Source organism: Mus musculus, chromosome 5 (assembly GCF_000001635.26).
Source record: "Mus musculus strain C57BL/6J chromosome 5, GRCm38.p6 C57BL/6J".
Lineage (NCBI taxonomy): Eukaryota > Metazoa > Chordata > Mammalia > Rodentia > Muridae > Mus > Mus musculus.
In genome coordinates, this window is record NC_000071.6 from 107,807,915 (window position 1) to 107,824,893 (window position 16,979).

The following is a 16,979-nucleotide window of genomic DNA, read 5'->3' on the forward strand; positions in this document are numbered from 1 at the left end:
CCTTTTAATATTACTTTAATATACCCATTTTTCTTAACTGCCTTCACTAATAGGAAAAAAACATGTTTATGGCTTTCACTACCCTTTTTCCTTTTAGGCTTTAACTTTTGAATGCAGATAATGATGTTCCTTAGTTTTACTGAGTAAAGTCAATGACTTTGCAGTCATTGTATCTGCTGTTCTGGCTTCTTCAGAACTGTAGGTTTGACAGACTTTCTCTTCCTCCAGTTCCTACTTGAGAACAGAAGCAACAAGTTCCTTATAAAGCTGTTAAGCTTTTTTTCCTTCTAATCCTCACAATCCGTTAAGCTCGATTTACTCTGAATGTGACAATGGGAAATTATGACTCAATTTTATGACACCTGTGCCAACTAGTTTTTTTTGTTGTTGTTTTGTTTTTTGGGTTTTTTTTTGGGGGGGGGGGTTGAGACAGGGTTTCTCTGTATAGCCCTGTCTGTCCTGGAACTCACTTTGTAGACCAGGGTGGCTTCGAACTCAGAAATCTGCCTGCCTTTGCCTCCCGAGTGCTGGGATTAAACGCGTGCGCCACCACACCTGGCTGTCAGCTAGTTTTTATGTCAGCTTAACACAGCTAGAGTCATCTGTGAGGAGGGAACACCAATTGAGAAAATGCCTCAGTAAGATCAGGCTGGAGGCAAGCCGGTAGGCCGTTTCTTAAATAGAGATTGATTTGGAAGGGCCCAGCCCATTTTGGGTGGTGCCATCTTTGGGCTGTGGTCCTGGGTTCTGTAAGAAAGCAGGCTGAGGAAGTCATGAGAGCAAGCCAAAAGGCAACCTTCCTCCACATCCTCTGCATCAGCTCCTGTCTCTAGGTTCCTGCCGTGTTTGAGTTCCTGTCCTGACTTCCTTCCATGATAAGACAGTGCCATAAAAGCACTAACCAAATAAACCCTCTCCTCCCCATATTGCTTTTGGTCATGGTGTTTCATCACAGCAATAGAAACCCTGACTAAGACAATACTCAGGGCTAGCTATATAATCAGTGGCTGTTCATACCTTTAGGTTGATGCAATTCGGGTTTTTTTGTTGTTGTTTGTTTTTTTGTTTTTCGGGACAGGGTTTCTCTGTGTAGCCTTGGCTATCCTGGAACTCACTCTGTAGACCAGGCTGGCCTGGAACTCAGAAATCCGCCTGCCTCTGCCTCCCAAGTGCTGGGATTAAAGGCGTGCGCCACCACCGCCCAGCTGCAATTCGTATTTTTTTAAGAATTACTCTCAGTTTGACAACTTGTCTCCTCTTCAAGTAAATGTAAGCATACATTCTAATCCATAACTCAGTGTTCTGACATAGGAAGTCTAAGCTAGACTATTTCACGAAATATAAGCTGTCAACATTATGAAAGTTTCAAATGCACATATTCTAAAGTCTGAGTGCTAACTTCACCTTTACAAGGATCAAAAACTACATGTCAGGGTTATCTCCTGTGAGAGAAATCTCTGAAAATCTACAAAGCACTGTACATTGCTAATTTCCTAGGACTTGGAGTATAATATAAAAGAAAATAGCATCTATTTCTAACAAACCCACAGACAGAAAAGCACAGGAACCTCGGTGGCCATAGTGTGACCCTTCTGAATTACAGAACACACACCCGGAGCTGTGCGTCACGGTGTGACCTACAGGGAAGGAAGACGTGCTCCAGCAGACTCCTTACCCAGTGGCGGTGGTGCCGGAGCTCCCTGATGGTGCTTTCAGCCTGCTCCAGCTTAGCCCTGGCCGCATCAGTCTGTTGTTTGATGGTGGCCAACTCCCGTTTTATGAGGTAGTTTTCCTCAGCCTCCTGGGCTCTGGTCACTTGTCCCTTAGGACATAATTGTTTTGTGTGTATAAAGCAATTTAGAATAGATTCAAGACAGACTGCCTTGTGAGGTTTAGTTATTTTTCTGACATGTTAAAAAAAAAAACAAAAACTCAAAGAACAGAATAGCCTAGGTAATTATTAGCTAGAAGTTTGTTATTTTGCTCTCGCAAATTTGAGGAAACTAAATGAAAATTTCATCTGATAGTCTTAAGAATAATTTTTCTTTTAAATCAATAAAAAATGTAATTCATGCAATATTACTGTTGTACATGCAGAGCTAAAATGTCAATGAACAGTGGTTAATGTCATAGAACCCACTGTTTTCCATTTAAAATAAATACTTTAAAAATAAGGTTAGCTTTAAAACGTGCAGAGGTAGCCACCCAATTAATGATAATGTTTATCAAAACATTAAGTATACAGCCATATGCCAGCCCAAAGAATTATTTCTAGAAAAATGCATGTAAAATTGCATGCATAAAGTATGGATTTCTAAGTTTAGGATTCCTTAGAGGTTAGCAAAAACACTAAAAATAAAAATAAAAAACTATACCTGTATCAATCTATCTGCCAAGGAAGCACTTTCCTACAAAAGGAAAAATTTAGATAGAAATATAAAAGACAGAAAATCAAAGTGATAAAATTAGGGATAAGAAGAAACATCCACACCCAAATTCCATCTACTTTTCACTGCTCATTAAAATGGAAATTTAGATTAAATTTTATTTTTAATAAATGTGTTTTTATTTTTAAATCTCAAAGAAATATCAGAATAGAAACCAATTCCATATAATCATGTCTCTAAAAGAGACAAATGTTTCAATACTTAAGACAAACAAGTATTTCTTCTTGAAAATATACTTTTAAATCTTTATTTTTTAGGCCAAATCATATGAGTACACTGTAGTTGTTTCCAGACACACCAGAAGATGGCATCGGATCCCTTTACAGATGGTTGTGAGACACCATGTGGTTGCTGGGAATTGAACTCAGAACCTTTGGAAGAGTAGTCAGTGCTCTTAACCACTGAGTCATCTCTCCAGCCTTTAGGCAAATCATATCATCAAACCACTTCCATGAAAGGGACAAAGAGATATGGGTCAGAAAAATTCCATTCACAAACATGGAAGCAACTGAGTGTAACATCAGCATCAGAGAAACAGGGAAGGAGAGCTGACAACAGAAATTCAGAAACTTAAACTCTAAATAATCCAGAATGAACATTTTTTGGTTCAGGATTTCAAGTGAGACCGAAATACTTATAGAATTCTAAAGGTAAAGTCAAAACCTGAGGCCAGATGCCAGTGGAAAACAGCTACTCACCTTTCTAGACACAAAACCCAAACTATCCTCTTAGAATCCAAGGTCTGATGAAGTAATGCTTTCTCTATGAAAATATCAAACTCTAATGGTGACAGACACTTAAAGCTGTGTATTTTACTGCAAGCTGGGTGTTTAGTGAGTGCAGGGAAATACAATTAATAAACTCAATATATATGTGCAATCATCAAAAAGTAAAATTGCCTTCCAAGCTGCTTTGAAACAATCTTATAAGAAGAACTATATTTGACTTGGTATAAAGTATGAAACCATTAAACCATCAACAAACCTGTAATGGATATCCTGTTCTTCTGCAAGACTACTTAGTAGAAAATCATGAAGGCTTCTAGAATAAAAGACAAATATTGGGAACTATCCCCCTTTCTAGTTATTTCTCTTTTGGATATTTAGCTAAGAATTTTCAGAGAGATTTTAAATAAACATGGTGGTATCCTGAGTGCCAGATTCACACCAATTTACTCTGAACCTTTAGCTTTAAAAAAAGCTTCTGAATTTGGCTGTTTTCAATTAAGGGAGATTCTTGTGTTGCTGTTTTTGCTTTTGAGACACAATCTGATTCCAGACTGACCTGAAACTCAGCATGTAGCTAAGGATGACTTTGAACTTCTGGCCCTCCACAGCCCAAGTGCTAGGATTATGAACGTGCATCTCCACGTCCACATTATACAGTGCTGGGATTGAATCAGGACTCTGTGCATGCAACATGCCTACTGCAAGAAGACTCTTAAATTACATTAACCAATTCATTCTTTAAAACACCACTACAAAAGACACTCTATCAAAATCAGAGTAAGAAAAATATGAAAACTTTCTTGCTTTCTGATTATCTTACGTGGAACCGGAAGGAAAAGCTAGTGAGAGGATATCAAGTCACTTCTAACAACCACAGAGTTATAAACCTATCTGGTGTTGAAAATCAACATGAAAACGAACCAGTCACTTTGACTAAATATAAAGCTGTTTGTTACATGCCTTAAGGAACCACTGCCATGTTCAACATGTGGCAAAAAGACAGGGCATGTTTGGAATTCATCTTTAAAACATCCTGTCTGAATGTACTTACTCCCAACTAAGTCACATTTTCTAGAGGTCCCATGAGAAGAAAGTAAAGGATATCGGTACATTACTCTAACAAAAACTTCAGTTAAGCATTACCGTGGCTGTTCACTGCTAATAACTAGAGAGCATGTAAGCTAGGGAAGCTAAGGTCAGCACGACGTCTGTAAAGATTTGTTATAAACAATAATCACTCAGAAGACTTGCAATAGGCGTTTACTTACTTTTTCTAATGTTTCAATGCGCTGTTTTAAAAGCCTATTTTCTGTGCGTAGCCTCTGCCAAGGAAAAAGAAAGTTTGTTTACAAGGACTCTTGAGAGAGAAAACAGCAGATCCCTAAGTAGTGGTGTTGAGAGTGTGGCACCTTTTATAAGGAATGGCTGTAAGGAACTGTTTATTATCACACAACGAGTAAGAAGGCAGGGCAAAGGAAACAATCAGAGTGGTCATTCTCACTGAGACGCAACTCTACACATAAAACGTAATAAATATGCAGCCTTGGTTTCCTCCATTTATAATGGCTTATACTTTTTCTCTTTAGATTTATTTTAATTTTCTGGGTATGAGTTTTGACTGAATGTATATTTGTGCACCACATGTGTATAGTATCCAAGGACTTCTAAAGAATGTGCTGGATCCCCTGGGAAATGGAGATACAGACAGTTAAGAGCACCATGTGGGTGCAGGGGTTTGAGCCCTGGTCCTCTAGAAAAGCAGCCAGTGCCCTTATCCGCTGAGCCTTATCTCCATTCTAGCTTATAATATTCTTATTCTAACATCTCTTGTCTCCTACAGATACTAACAACATAACTGGTATTCAAAACTTTAAATACAAATGTTCATAGGGAAAATGTCAAATTGTTGCTTAAACTATACCAATTTCCATTCATATTACAAATACCACAGCATAAAAAGCCTTAAAGTCTATAAATTTATACTGGCCAAGGAATGCTGCCATGCTACAATAGGCCCAACTAGCTCAGCCTTTGTTCTGTACCACCAACCTCAAATCACTCTGCTCTCAACTGCACAACACAGCAAACACTTTCTCAGCAAGTTTTACAAATGTTTCAGAAGAATGCAGTTTCCACAGCTATGTTTTCTTCTGTGGAGGAGCAGGTCAAGGCAGGGAAAGAGCTATTTCTTCTCACACAAGACGGAGAGCAACTTCAGTCACACATTTTTTTTTTTTTTGGTTTTTTGAGACAGGGTTTCTCTGTATAGCCCTGGCTGTCCTGGAACTCACTTTGTAGACCAGGCTGGCCTCGAACTCAGAAATCCACCTGCCTCTGCCTCCCCAGTGCTGGGATTAAAGGTGTGCGCCACCACACCCGGCCAAATTTCTTTACTGCCAAATTTCTGGCTAAAAAAAAATTTATCTTAGCTATTTGAAAAGCCCTGTAATGCTTACTTTAATTTCACCTTGTTCTTCCATTTCTTTAGTTTTTATTGTAGTGTATTCTTTTTCAAGTCTAAAAAGAAGAGAGAAAATTAAAGGCATATTTTCATTCAAAAGTAGTTATTAAATTGCTTAATTTAAAAGGACATGTTAGCCAGGCATGAGAGGCAGAGGCAGGCATATCTCTGATTCTGAGGCCAGCCTTGCCTACAGAGCAAATTCCAGAACAGCCAGGGCTACACACAGAAGCCCTGTACTAAAAGGCCAACAACAACAAAGAACATAATAACATAAAACACATCTCTTTACTTCTCCTCGAGGCATAACTGGAAACAATTTACATGAGAAACAAATAGCAGAGCTAGACTGGGTGGAGTGGGAAAGAGGTCAGGACAGGAAAATGTAGATGTAGTCCACACGTGTGATACAGTTCATGGCAACAACACCTGATGCATGCACTGGACACACACCATCACGGTTAAGAAGTGAAAGTCACATAGTAAGGGAAGCAAGCAACTGTTTTATACCACAAATACTGACGTAGCAGAGAATAAGGCATCATGGTTTCTGTACTTTTGCTTTATAATTTCTAAGAAGGAAAATAAATATGGCAAAGTATTAATAACTGTTAAAGCTAGATACAAAATATGGATATTTATCAATCTAATCTATTTTTCTATATATCTGAATATCTTCCTGGTTAAAAAAAAAGGTACTTAAAATATGAGCTAAGCTAATGACTATAAACTATTCCTTTAGAATTAAGTTTTATAAAAAGCAAAATAGAATGCTATGCTGGTTTTGTTTTGGCACTTTTAAGTGTCAATGCAAAATTACCTTCTTAGCACAAAAAAATAAAATAAAGAGAGCTTAAAGAGGCCAGGTGTGGTGGCAAACACCTGTGATTCCAGCACCAAGGAGGTACAGGCAGGAAAATAGTGAACTGCAGATTATTCTGGGCCACACAATAAGGCCGTATCACAAGTAAGACAAAGAAAGGGCTTGTGAGATGACTGTGGGCAAGGACGCCATGAAGCCTGACGGCCTGTCTGTGGGTGCCAGCACACAGAATAAATAAAAGCAATTAAAATGCTAAACAGAAGTTAAGGATAAAATCCAGAAGCAATATGAATAGAGCAAGGACCTGGAGGAGATGGGAATATCCTGTCCTCTGAGTAAGTACTGAAAAGGAACAAAACACTTTATTTAGAAAAAGGGAGGAAGCCAAACATGGTGGCACATACTTTTAATCCTAGTATAAGTGAAGTTAGGAAGACTGCCAGAGTTCAAGGCCAGCCTGACCTACAAAGTGAGACACTGTCTCAAAAGAACAACAAAGGTCTTGCTACTGCAGCTTAGAAACACTTTTTACCATAGCCGCTCCAGGGACAGGAATTCTAACTATGCCATTAGGCTAAGAGTTATTTCAGTAAGTACTGGGAGCTAGAGAAGTAACAGATATAATCCTTAATTAATATACTGACCTTAAAAATGATAGAGAAAAAAATGTAATCCGGGAACTGAGATTGATTATCTTGAACGTTTTAGAAATAAGATGAGAATCTGAAAATCTCATCCTTGCTGCTGGTTGTGCTGCCTGCGTGGAACGAACACTGAGGCAGAACTGAGAGGACAGCATGTCAGTGCCTAGAACCACTCAATATGTTTGTAAATAAACAGCATGGTAGGCTTGGTGTACAACCTGGTGGTGAAACATGTATTTAGCATGCTAGGTCCCTCTGTTCACTCCCCAGTACCAAGAGTAATAACAGTAAATACTAAAGACAACAGCACACTTGCCCACATATGCATGAATACTCCTAACTCTCGTCAGAATGGGAAGCAAGAAGGCACTTTAAAAGTAATTTACAGTGATCTTGTGTATCACTACTAAAAGCGAATGACAGTCTAATATTACCTGTGTTGTACAGAAGCTAATACTACCTAGTAAAATTAAAAATTTTATAGGTTAAGGAAGAAAAATATGGTGCTTTTCACTAAACTGTTTCCTATGTCCACTGAAGTGCCTACATGCTTCAGTAAGTTCCACAACTGCAAGATCATACAAATTACTTACTTTTTCATTTTTTTTGAGTTGTATTTGACTTGGTAAGCTGACTGGATTAATTTTTCTGGGCCACCATCAAACTGATGTGGAATGACCTTCTGAAAGTGCTAAGAAATAATAAATGAAAAAGCAGAATTGTTACTGTATATAACTCATTAATGACAAATCTAGACGCATTTAAGGAATCATGAGTGACTTACCTGTAACATCCCTTCCATGTCAAGTTGCATTAATTCTGCCTGATTCATCTGAAGAAGCGCTAATCCTACTCGAAACACTATTTCCAAACCCTGATGAAACAAATTAGATAAAGCTAAATGTGTACTCTTCCATCAACAAAAAATTAACCATTCAAAATAATACCAAAGTAAACATTTAAGGATCTAAACTGACACACATATTCTGTAAGAGTCAGAGAGCAAGCATTTTACACTTGATGTCCACCCTTCCAACTATCCATCTCTACCACGGAGCCCTGCAGTGGACACTACACATGCAAAAATGGGCAGGGCTGTGTTCCAAGAAAACAAGTGGAAGAGATTTTATATGGAAACCACAGCACTGACTAAACTGTTGTCTGCCAAGTCCATCCCAAACTGTATTAGATAAGTCATATAAACTGATCCTTCCAAGAACAACATTACACTCAGACAACAGAATACGAGGATCACCACTGTGTCACTGACAATGGGAGAGCCTTCCCAGGACAGAAGCAGCGTTCCTACAGGAATTACTTGTCTTACTATTTGGGAAACAGATGCACTGCACAACAGTATTTACAGAGAGGGGGAATTTACTTTTCATTTACTCTCTCTATCATTCAAAGGTGATAAAAACGGATGACTTTAGAGAGCAGGTCCAAAACTCAACTGTATATATCTGAATCCTGGATACAGCCCCAAGTGCTGGTAATGTCTCCAGTCAGGCCACTCAATTGTCCTGTAAGTCTCAGCTTCCTCATCCATCATCTAACAGACGGGGATAGTATCAGAACCTACCCAGTAAGGCTGTGAGGAGGCTTAAATGAGATACCTGTGGAAAGAGTACAGTGGAAACACAAAGGCTCTCTCTCTCCCTACACTCATCCTACACTGTCCTGCTCCAATTAAACCATGACTCCTTTACTCTGCTGCAATTAAACCATGACTCCTAGTCTGTTCACGTGAGCTTACCTCAGACATAAAGATGTCAAATATCCTTGTCGCAATTGGTAGTGGGAAAGTTGTAAGAAAGATTGTCAGGAACCAGGATGATGCATACATTGACGTATGAAAACTCTGAGATTGAAAATGTACAAAGAGTTCCGGAAGATACTCCTAGAAAAGAGAAAAAAATAGTTAAAACACAATAAAATTGAGTGTTTCAAGCTAGATTATCCCCAGGTAAGCCTACATCAAATTACATCTAGAATTACAGAAAACCTCAAGTATAAACACTGACACTAAGTTAACAGCTACAATCTAGGAAGGGCAAAGAAATGACAGGAAACCGAACTTCAGCTGTATCTTTACACTGATTCACTGACAAGGAAAACTAAACCATAGTCAAATATCCATCCGGCTATAAACAGTGTGTTGAACAACAGTCATAAAATGTTTATTCCTCTTCGTCTTCTTGGTAATTGCAGTTGTCTGATATCTTCTATTCGTTTTAATTAATTTTAATCGTTCTATAAAATGTTTAAAGAAAAGAAAAGCTATGCTGAACTTTCGAGTACTATATATACCATCAGTCATTCATCTTTACCTCCTACAGAGTAAAGAAAAATAGCAAGACCTTCAATGATATCTTAACACTCAGCACCAAGAGTTTAAGGTTTGTATCAACAAACAAAATTACTATTTCAGAAGGAAGAAAATACCTCAAGATGTATTCTGAATTTTTTAAAAAATGTAAGGACACTTTCATATCTCATTCTTTATACAACACACAGGATTTTATAATTCCAGAGAAAGGTGACTCTTAGCTAGGTGGTGGCTGCACACACCTTTAATCCCAGTACTCCAGAGGCACAAGCAGAAGGGTGTGTGTGTGTGTGTGTGTGTGTGTGTGTGTGTGTCTGTCTGTCTGTCTGTCTGTCTCTCTCTCTCTCTCTCTCTCTCTCTCAATTCAAGGACAGTCTGGTCTACACGGGGAGTTCCATGACAACCTGGGCTATACAAAAAAACCCTGTCCCCTGTCTTAAGAAACCTGCCTCTTGGCTAGGAAGCAGGAGTGGGTGGGTGGGTGGGTGGGTGGAGGAACACCCTCATAGAAACAGGGGGAGGGAGATGGGATGGGAGTTTCTAGGAGGGGGGAAACTGGGAAAGGGGATAACATTTGAAATGTAAATAAAGAAAATACCCCCCCCCCAAAAAAAAAGAAAAAGAAGAAACCTGCCTCTTGTATCAACAGAAATGCTGGCCCAAATCAAATCCAGAAAGGAAAAAAAATTCAAAAGTGTTTTTCACCAGGTGTGGTGTTTAAGTCCAGCACTCAGGAGGTAAAAGCAGGCAGATCCATGTGAGTTTAAGGCCAGTCTGGTCTACATAAGTTCTAGGCAAGCCAAGGCTTAATAGTAAGACCCTGTCTTAAAAAAAACAAAAAATTTAAAAGGTCCACTTGATTTTGATTCCAATCCTTTTCACCTTTATTGTGACTTCTACACCATTTGAATCTTAAGCTAGTTACATAAAATTATAAAACACGCAAAAAATCAACAGATGGGGGGGAAAATGAGATGGAAGGGGAATGGAGGGAAGGGATGTAACCGACAGACAGTGTCCACGAGGAGTGAACTGGCCTTCTCCAGGAGACTCCGACCACCCAGCAGGGATGGCAGGCACACAGAACAGAAGCAACAGCATACAGGCCAGTTATGGCACAGGTGACACTAATGCTTAAAGTCTGAGTAAGAAAGCCAGAGACCATAACTAGCTTGTCAACAACAGCTCCTCTTTAGAAGTAGGTCTAATTGTGTTAAACTGACCAGCAAGTCATCATGGTATTAAAACACCTTTTTTCCCAACTGTTACTTTGCCCCTTTTTAAAGTGTGTTTAAGTATCTTGCCTACATTTACCTATGTGCACTGTGTGTGCCCGTGCCCATACAGACCAGAACAAGGCATCTGAGCCTCTAGAACAAGGACTTACGAACAGTTGTAAGGTGAAGCAGGCTCTCTACAAGAGCATCAGGGTTGCTTTTAACCTCTGAGGATCTCTCCAACACTTAGTTCAATGTTTTCAACATAAGGTTTGTTAAAATGATGTTTCCAAGAGGGAGTACAAAAGGTGGAGTGGACATTTACCTGTATCATACATTCAAACTGGTACATACAAAGGCCCAATTCCGCCATACTTGGCTTAAATAGTTCACGAAGTCTGTAGTCTTGCATTAATTTAACAAATACACAAAAAGCCTCTTCTTCTGGCATCTATTTAAAAAAAATAACAACACAGATCAAAATCTCATGACATAGAAATAAAACAAAATCATATTTAAACAAAGTATCATTCAATAACAGTTTCTTTTTTCCTCTGAGCACACGTGGTACTGGTGTCCAGATGCCAGAAATCAACCACGGATGGAAGTGGGTGAAGGGAAGAGGAAGGAGGCAGGAGAGCAGGAGCTGAAATTTCTTTTGGTAGCAACAGAGCAGTATTACTATATGTTCAAAGTGCAAAACTAAGTCACTATGTGTGTTGTGTTTAAGGAGGTAACACAAATCTGTGAAACGTAGCTCAGTGAAACTGAAGATGGTTTTTTTTTTTTTAAAGATTTATTTATTTATTATATGTAAGTACACTGTAGCTGCCTTCAGACACTCCAGAAGAGGGAGTCAGATCTCGTTACGGATGGTTTTGAGCCACCATGTGGTTGCTGGGATTTGAACTCCAGACCTTTGGAAGAGCAGTCGGGTGCTCTTACCCACTGAGCCATCTCACCAGCCCTAAAGATGGTTTTTAAATTCTCCGTTTGACGTGAAAAGCTTAGACAGTTACTACTTACGTGCATTAACTCACCTGCATCAGCAACAATCCAACGATGAAAGCACTGCCCTGACAGTAACCAACCTCACGGTCCACTAAGGAGTATGCCTAAAGAGAAAAGCATGACGTTCAAAATACTTCAACGTGTATATTCTATCTTCCTTCTCCAAAAACCTAAAATTGGTGAGACAGCTAAATTAAAAGTCCATTTATTTATTAAAAAGCTCTTGCTTACTTGTTGCAGATGTTATTCTATAAATATTTAAAAAGCAAATGGTTTATTACATAAAATCCCTTTTGACAATTTCCCAATAAGAAAGTGGCAGCTCCTAAGGACAAAGAAAATAAAGCAATTTGTACTCAGAAAGGTCACAGAGCTTAAAAGTCAGATTTTTATGATAGAGATAAACAGTGCGTTCAGTCAGGTAAAACAACAAAATTCAAACTAAGGAACTAATGTTTCACAGGTGGATGCGAGGAAAAGAAACTGTGGGGAGGCAACATTGAAGAAGCAACAGCACACTTTTAAAGAGCCGAGCACACTTAACAGCTAGGACCGTTTCATATGTCATGATCTCGTTACAGTGTGAACTATCTATCCTCATAAAGAACCTGCAATGCTCAGTCAGAGTAAGTTATTTTTTGTCAACCAATGGTAAATAATGTGACAAATTTTCTAGTAAGTTCTCCAAACTACATGTTGATGAAGCGTCAGAATTAAAGCAGAAAGGGAACTAAAACTAAATTATTGCCCAAGTACCCGATTATCATGATGGGAATTCACGCTTCATTATGGAAATATGTAATTTCAACCTCTTACAAATTCATTTCATTTTTTTTAAATTAGTAAATAGAGCTCACCTTCATTACATTAAATAAAACCTCCTGTCCAAGGCTATCTTTTTCCTTAAAAAAGTTGTGTTCTGGATAAGTTCTAGCAATGTCCCTTCGTATCAGTTTTTCACAAGGTGAAGTCATTTTCAGGAGTTCTGAATACTGGTCCTTAATTGTCATACTCTGTGCATTACATAAAAGTTGCCACACTATTGCTCTGAAGTGATGGGGTATCCCTTTACGAACAAGCTCCTAAAAACAAAAAGAAAACAAAACTTTTAAATGTCTCATACCTTGTGATCCAAGAGTTTTAGGGGGGGAATATTGAAATGGAAAACTTTATGAATTTTATAATTTAAAAAAAATTTTAGTAACAATGAAAATTTTTAAAAAGGGTTACAACTTGACCTTGGGTAAGTTCTGATCAGGGACTACAAAGCCATGATAAATTGTTGTCTCTCTGAAAACATAGCCTTTCAAGGCGTGACGGCCCTGACAGTCCAGAGCTACACACATCACACTACTGCACCATCACATTTAAAGGGCTGCTGAATACACTAGCAAGATTATGCTGAAAGGACCCTGATATAGCTGTCTCTTGTCAGAGTATGCCTGGGCCTAGCAAACATAGAAGTGGATGCTCACAGTCGGCTATTGGATGGATCACATGGCCCCCAATGAAGGAGCTAGAGAAAGTACCAAAGAAGCTAAAGGGATCTGCAACCCTATAGGTGGAACAACATTATGAACTAACCAGTACCCCGGAGCTCTTGACTCTAGCTGCATATGCATCAAAAGATGGCCTAGTCGGCCATCACTGGAAAGAGAGGCCCATTGGACACGCAAACTTTATATGCCCCAGTACAGGGGAACGCCAGGGCCATAAAAGGGGAGTGGGTGGGTAGGGGAGAGGGGGTGGGCGGCTATGGGGGACTTTTGGTATAGCATTGCAAATGTAAATGAGCGAAATACCTAATAAAAAATGGAAAAAAAAAAAAAGAAAAGAAAAAAAATAAAAAATAAAGGGCTGCTGAAGGAAAAAGGCAAAATGCTAACACAGTATGTCTCCATTTCATTTCTGAATTTACAAAATGGGAGAATTTAACTTCTAAAAATATTTTTTTTCAACTGTGAATCTCTACAACCTAGACTTCTTTCTATCAAGCATGGACAATGAAGACATATAAAGGCAACCTGTTCCTTACACAGCACACAGGTTACTAGGAGAATCCTTCCATTTCTCCTAATGCCTCTTACCCTCTGGGATAAGAGAAAGAACTTCCGTAAACAATGTAAATACCTTCACTTGCTTTTCTTTCTTCTTGCGTACATCATCCCATTCATTCACAATTCTTCCCCAGAGAATCCAAGAGTCTTCCTCCAGGTGGCTGAGGTTGCTGGAGGCTGATGAACTTGATACAAGAGAGGAACCACTGTTTCTTCTTGACCCATTCACTGATCTTAAAGACTTACTGTCTGTCTCTATTAATCTAAACAGAATTAAAGGTGTTTAAGATACCATCTCACATGATACTAGATAAAGTAAGGACAGCATTTAAAAACTTCACGACAATTATTAGCTTTTGTTGTTGCTGAGACAGGGATTCTAGTTGTAGCCCTGGCTGTCCTGGAACTCACTCTGTAGACCAGGCTGGCCTCAAACTCACAAAGATCCACATGCCTCTGCCTCCAGAATAGCTTAAAAGTAAGCACCATCATGCCAGCTCTAAGTTACAGTTTTAACAATTTTTGTTTGGTTGAAATCAGCAACTCTTGCACTTTTTCACTATGCATAGCAGTTAAAAAACTGAACCATTCCAGAACAGCCAGGAAACCCTGTCTTGAAAAAACCAAACAAACAAACAAAAAAACAAAACCTGAGCCAGTAAGATGTATTTTAAGCATTTAATACAATTAGCCCCATTATAATTCATATTCATTGCCACAAAGAGGTCAATGAGAAGGCTCAAAAGGTAAAGTGCTTGCTGCCAAATCTGACAACCTCAGCTCAGTCCCCAGTGCCCACATAACAGAAGAAGAGAACTGACTCCCCTGGGATCTTTCTCCCTGACCTCCACATGTGTGCCACAACACCACACACAAGAGAGCTACAACAAGGAAGGGAGCCCAGCACAGTGGTGCACACCAATAGTCTTAGAATCTCAGCACAGACTCACCTATTAGGAAATTCACTTATTCACTTAATCCCAAGAGTTTTAAAACCAACCTGAACAATTTCAAAAACAATTCAAGGATCAATAAAATGACTCAACAGGTAAAGGCCCTTGCTGATAACCAGAGTGCAATCCCTGGGGTTCACACGGTAGGAGGAGAGAAGCAACTCCCACAAGTTGTCCTCTGACCTCCACACCTGCCCCCAAAAAAATAAATAAATAAGTAGGTGTAATTTTTAGATGTTTTACATTCAAGTTAGGGAGGTCAGGGTGGGAGTGGCTCCATGGGGGAAACAATATTAATATATACTTAACATACACAGTAATCCATAAATCCCATATTTACTATGTACTAGATCTAAAAAGTAATGATTAACCAAATCCCTTCTCTTTTTTCCTTTTCCACACACATGTATAGCCTATATATCTAAACAACGTGTGTGTGTGTGTGTGTGTGCGTGTGTGTATAACTATACATTATACATAAAGATCTGGCAAAACCAGGCTCAAATTCCTAGTCAGTAGCAATAAGTATAGAAATCTACGTGGGCTGGTGAGATGGCTCAGTGGTTAAGAGCGCCGACTGCTCTACCGAAGGTCTGAGTTCAAATCCCAGCAACCACATGGTGGCTCACAACCACCCATAATGAGGTCTGCCGCCCTCTTCTGGTGTGTCTGAAGACAGCTACAGTGTACTTACATAAAAAAAATCTCCTACGCAGCTGAAAGGAGGTTTACAGCCCCATAGGAGGAACAACAATATGAACTAACCAATACACCCAGAGCTCCTAGGGAATAAACCACCAACCAAAGAGTAAACATGGAGGGACTCATGGCTCCAGCCACATCAATAAGAAGAGAGGCCCTTGGTCCTGTGAAAGATCGATAACCCAGTGTAGGGGAATGCCAGGACAGGGAAGCAGGAGTGGGTGGGTTAGGGAGTAGGGAGTGGGGACTGGGGGTGGAATAGGGGGGTTTTCAGAGGGGAAATGAGGAAAGGGGATAACATTTGAAATGTTAACGAAGTAGGCAATAATCACATAAAGACGGTCCAATGTCTTCAGACAACACAGAAGCACAATTTAAACCACACTAACTCTAAAGTCTCCACTCACCCAAGCTAGCCAGCATGGAGCTAACATGGCTTTCAGAAACTGGTGTCAGATTATGAAATGAACCTGTAGTCCACCTCCATTCCCTGGGGATGCCAAACACTACAGCAGACCCAGCTTTCCCCCTTTCTGGGGGCCACTAAATCCTGCCTCCTAGTCAATACCCATTCCTTTGGGTCAACCAACAATACTACCTTGAGTGCGTCCAGTGGACACTGCAAACCTGGACAAGTATGCAATTTTCACTCTACTTCCTATCCTCCAGCATTAAGCTTGCAGGTCCCTCTTCTCCCCAGGCCCAGCCCCAAAGGCCGCCCCCACCCCCCAGCCCACGCCCTAGGGACTGTTGCTGAACTTCCTGAGGACTCTGCCTCTCTTCTAAAAGCACTTCCTACCTGCTCCCCTCCAACCCCAGTGACCATGGCTGGCAGGGACTCCCTAAACTTTCATTCTTATGTGTCTTTATTATTTGCCTTACTGAAACCAACTTGTAGGATACTCTCTTCCAACTACACCTTAAACAGCCTGAGGACTCTGCCCCTACCTTTCAGTGTGGAGAAACTCCCTTCGGATCTTTCTTGAAGCTGCTCTCAGCTGTTCTCCTAGCTTACCTCTATTTCTCTCTGCCATCCACCAACCTAAGAAGCACTCCCTTCCAGGCAACCCACAGCCACACTTTCCTATGATCCAGAGAGGGTAACAGATACCAAGGGATGAAACTCTCACTCAACAAAGACCAGACCAGACCAGAAATCAGCATCTACAGGCACCTCAATCACGTTAAGCCCCAATGCCTACACACCAGTGCAAAAACCACAATGATTACTACTCTAGGCAATATGCCTCCACCTGAACCCAGGAACCCTACCCTACTATAGTAAGCCATAAGAAAGGCAACATAGCTACGAGATAAGGATTTCAAAATAGCAATTACGAATACAGTTAAGGACCCTAAAATGAGTATGAAAAAAATTTCTTAAAGAAGTCTGTGAAAACACAAACAGTAGAAGGAAATGAGTAGAACAGTTTAAGACCTGAAGGTGCAAAGAGAACCATAAAGAAAACCCAAATAGAAAACCCAATAAAAACTTCAGAGAAAGCTTCATCAAAGCCTTGAAGACAAGGCAGAAGAAATAGAATACCTCAGTCAAAGAAAACATTGAATCTAAAAATATCCAGGCATAAAACATCCAGGAAATATGG

The 16,979-nt window shown here is 39.7% G+C and overlaps 1 protein-coding gene across 17 annotated transcripts in view; it reads right to left on the reverse strand.

Annotated features, from left to right (window-relative positions):
* Nucleotides 1-16,979, reverse strand: part of Evi5 (ecotropic viral integration site 5) — a 130,313-nt gene that overhangs the window by 63,120 nt on the left and 50,214 nt on the right. For 11 of the 17 annotated variants that reach the window (XM_006534781.2, XM_006534776.3, XM_006534783.4 and 8 more), the window contains 11 exons: nt 13,791-13,980; nt 12,518-12,742; nt 11,690-11,764; nt 10,975-11,100; nt 8,860-9,003; nt 7,888-7,977; nt 7,697-7,794; nt 5,632-5,692; nt 4,444-4,497; nt 2,376-2,408; nt 1,676-1,822 (listed from right to left, as the gene is read on the reverse strand). In XM_006534781.2, coding sequence (XP_006534844.1) covers nt 1,676-1,822; nt 2,376-2,408; nt 4,444-4,497; nt 5,632-5,692; nt 7,697-7,794; nt 7,888-7,977; nt 8,860-9,003; nt 10,975-11,100; nt 11,690-11,764; nt 12,518-12,742; nt 13,791-13,980 — 1,243 coding nt within the window. Of the gene's footprint in view, nt 1-1,675; nt 1,823-2,375; nt 2,409-2,854; nt 3,489-4,443; nt 4,498-5,631; nt 5,693-7,696; nt 7,795-7,887; nt 7,978-8,859; nt 9,004-10,974; nt 11,101-11,689; nt 11,765-12,517; nt 12,743-13,790; nt 13,981-16,979 lie in introns of those variants that run through there. The other 6 variants (NM_007964.2, XM_030254128.1, XM_030254127.1 and 3 more) reach the window with 3 other exon arrangements.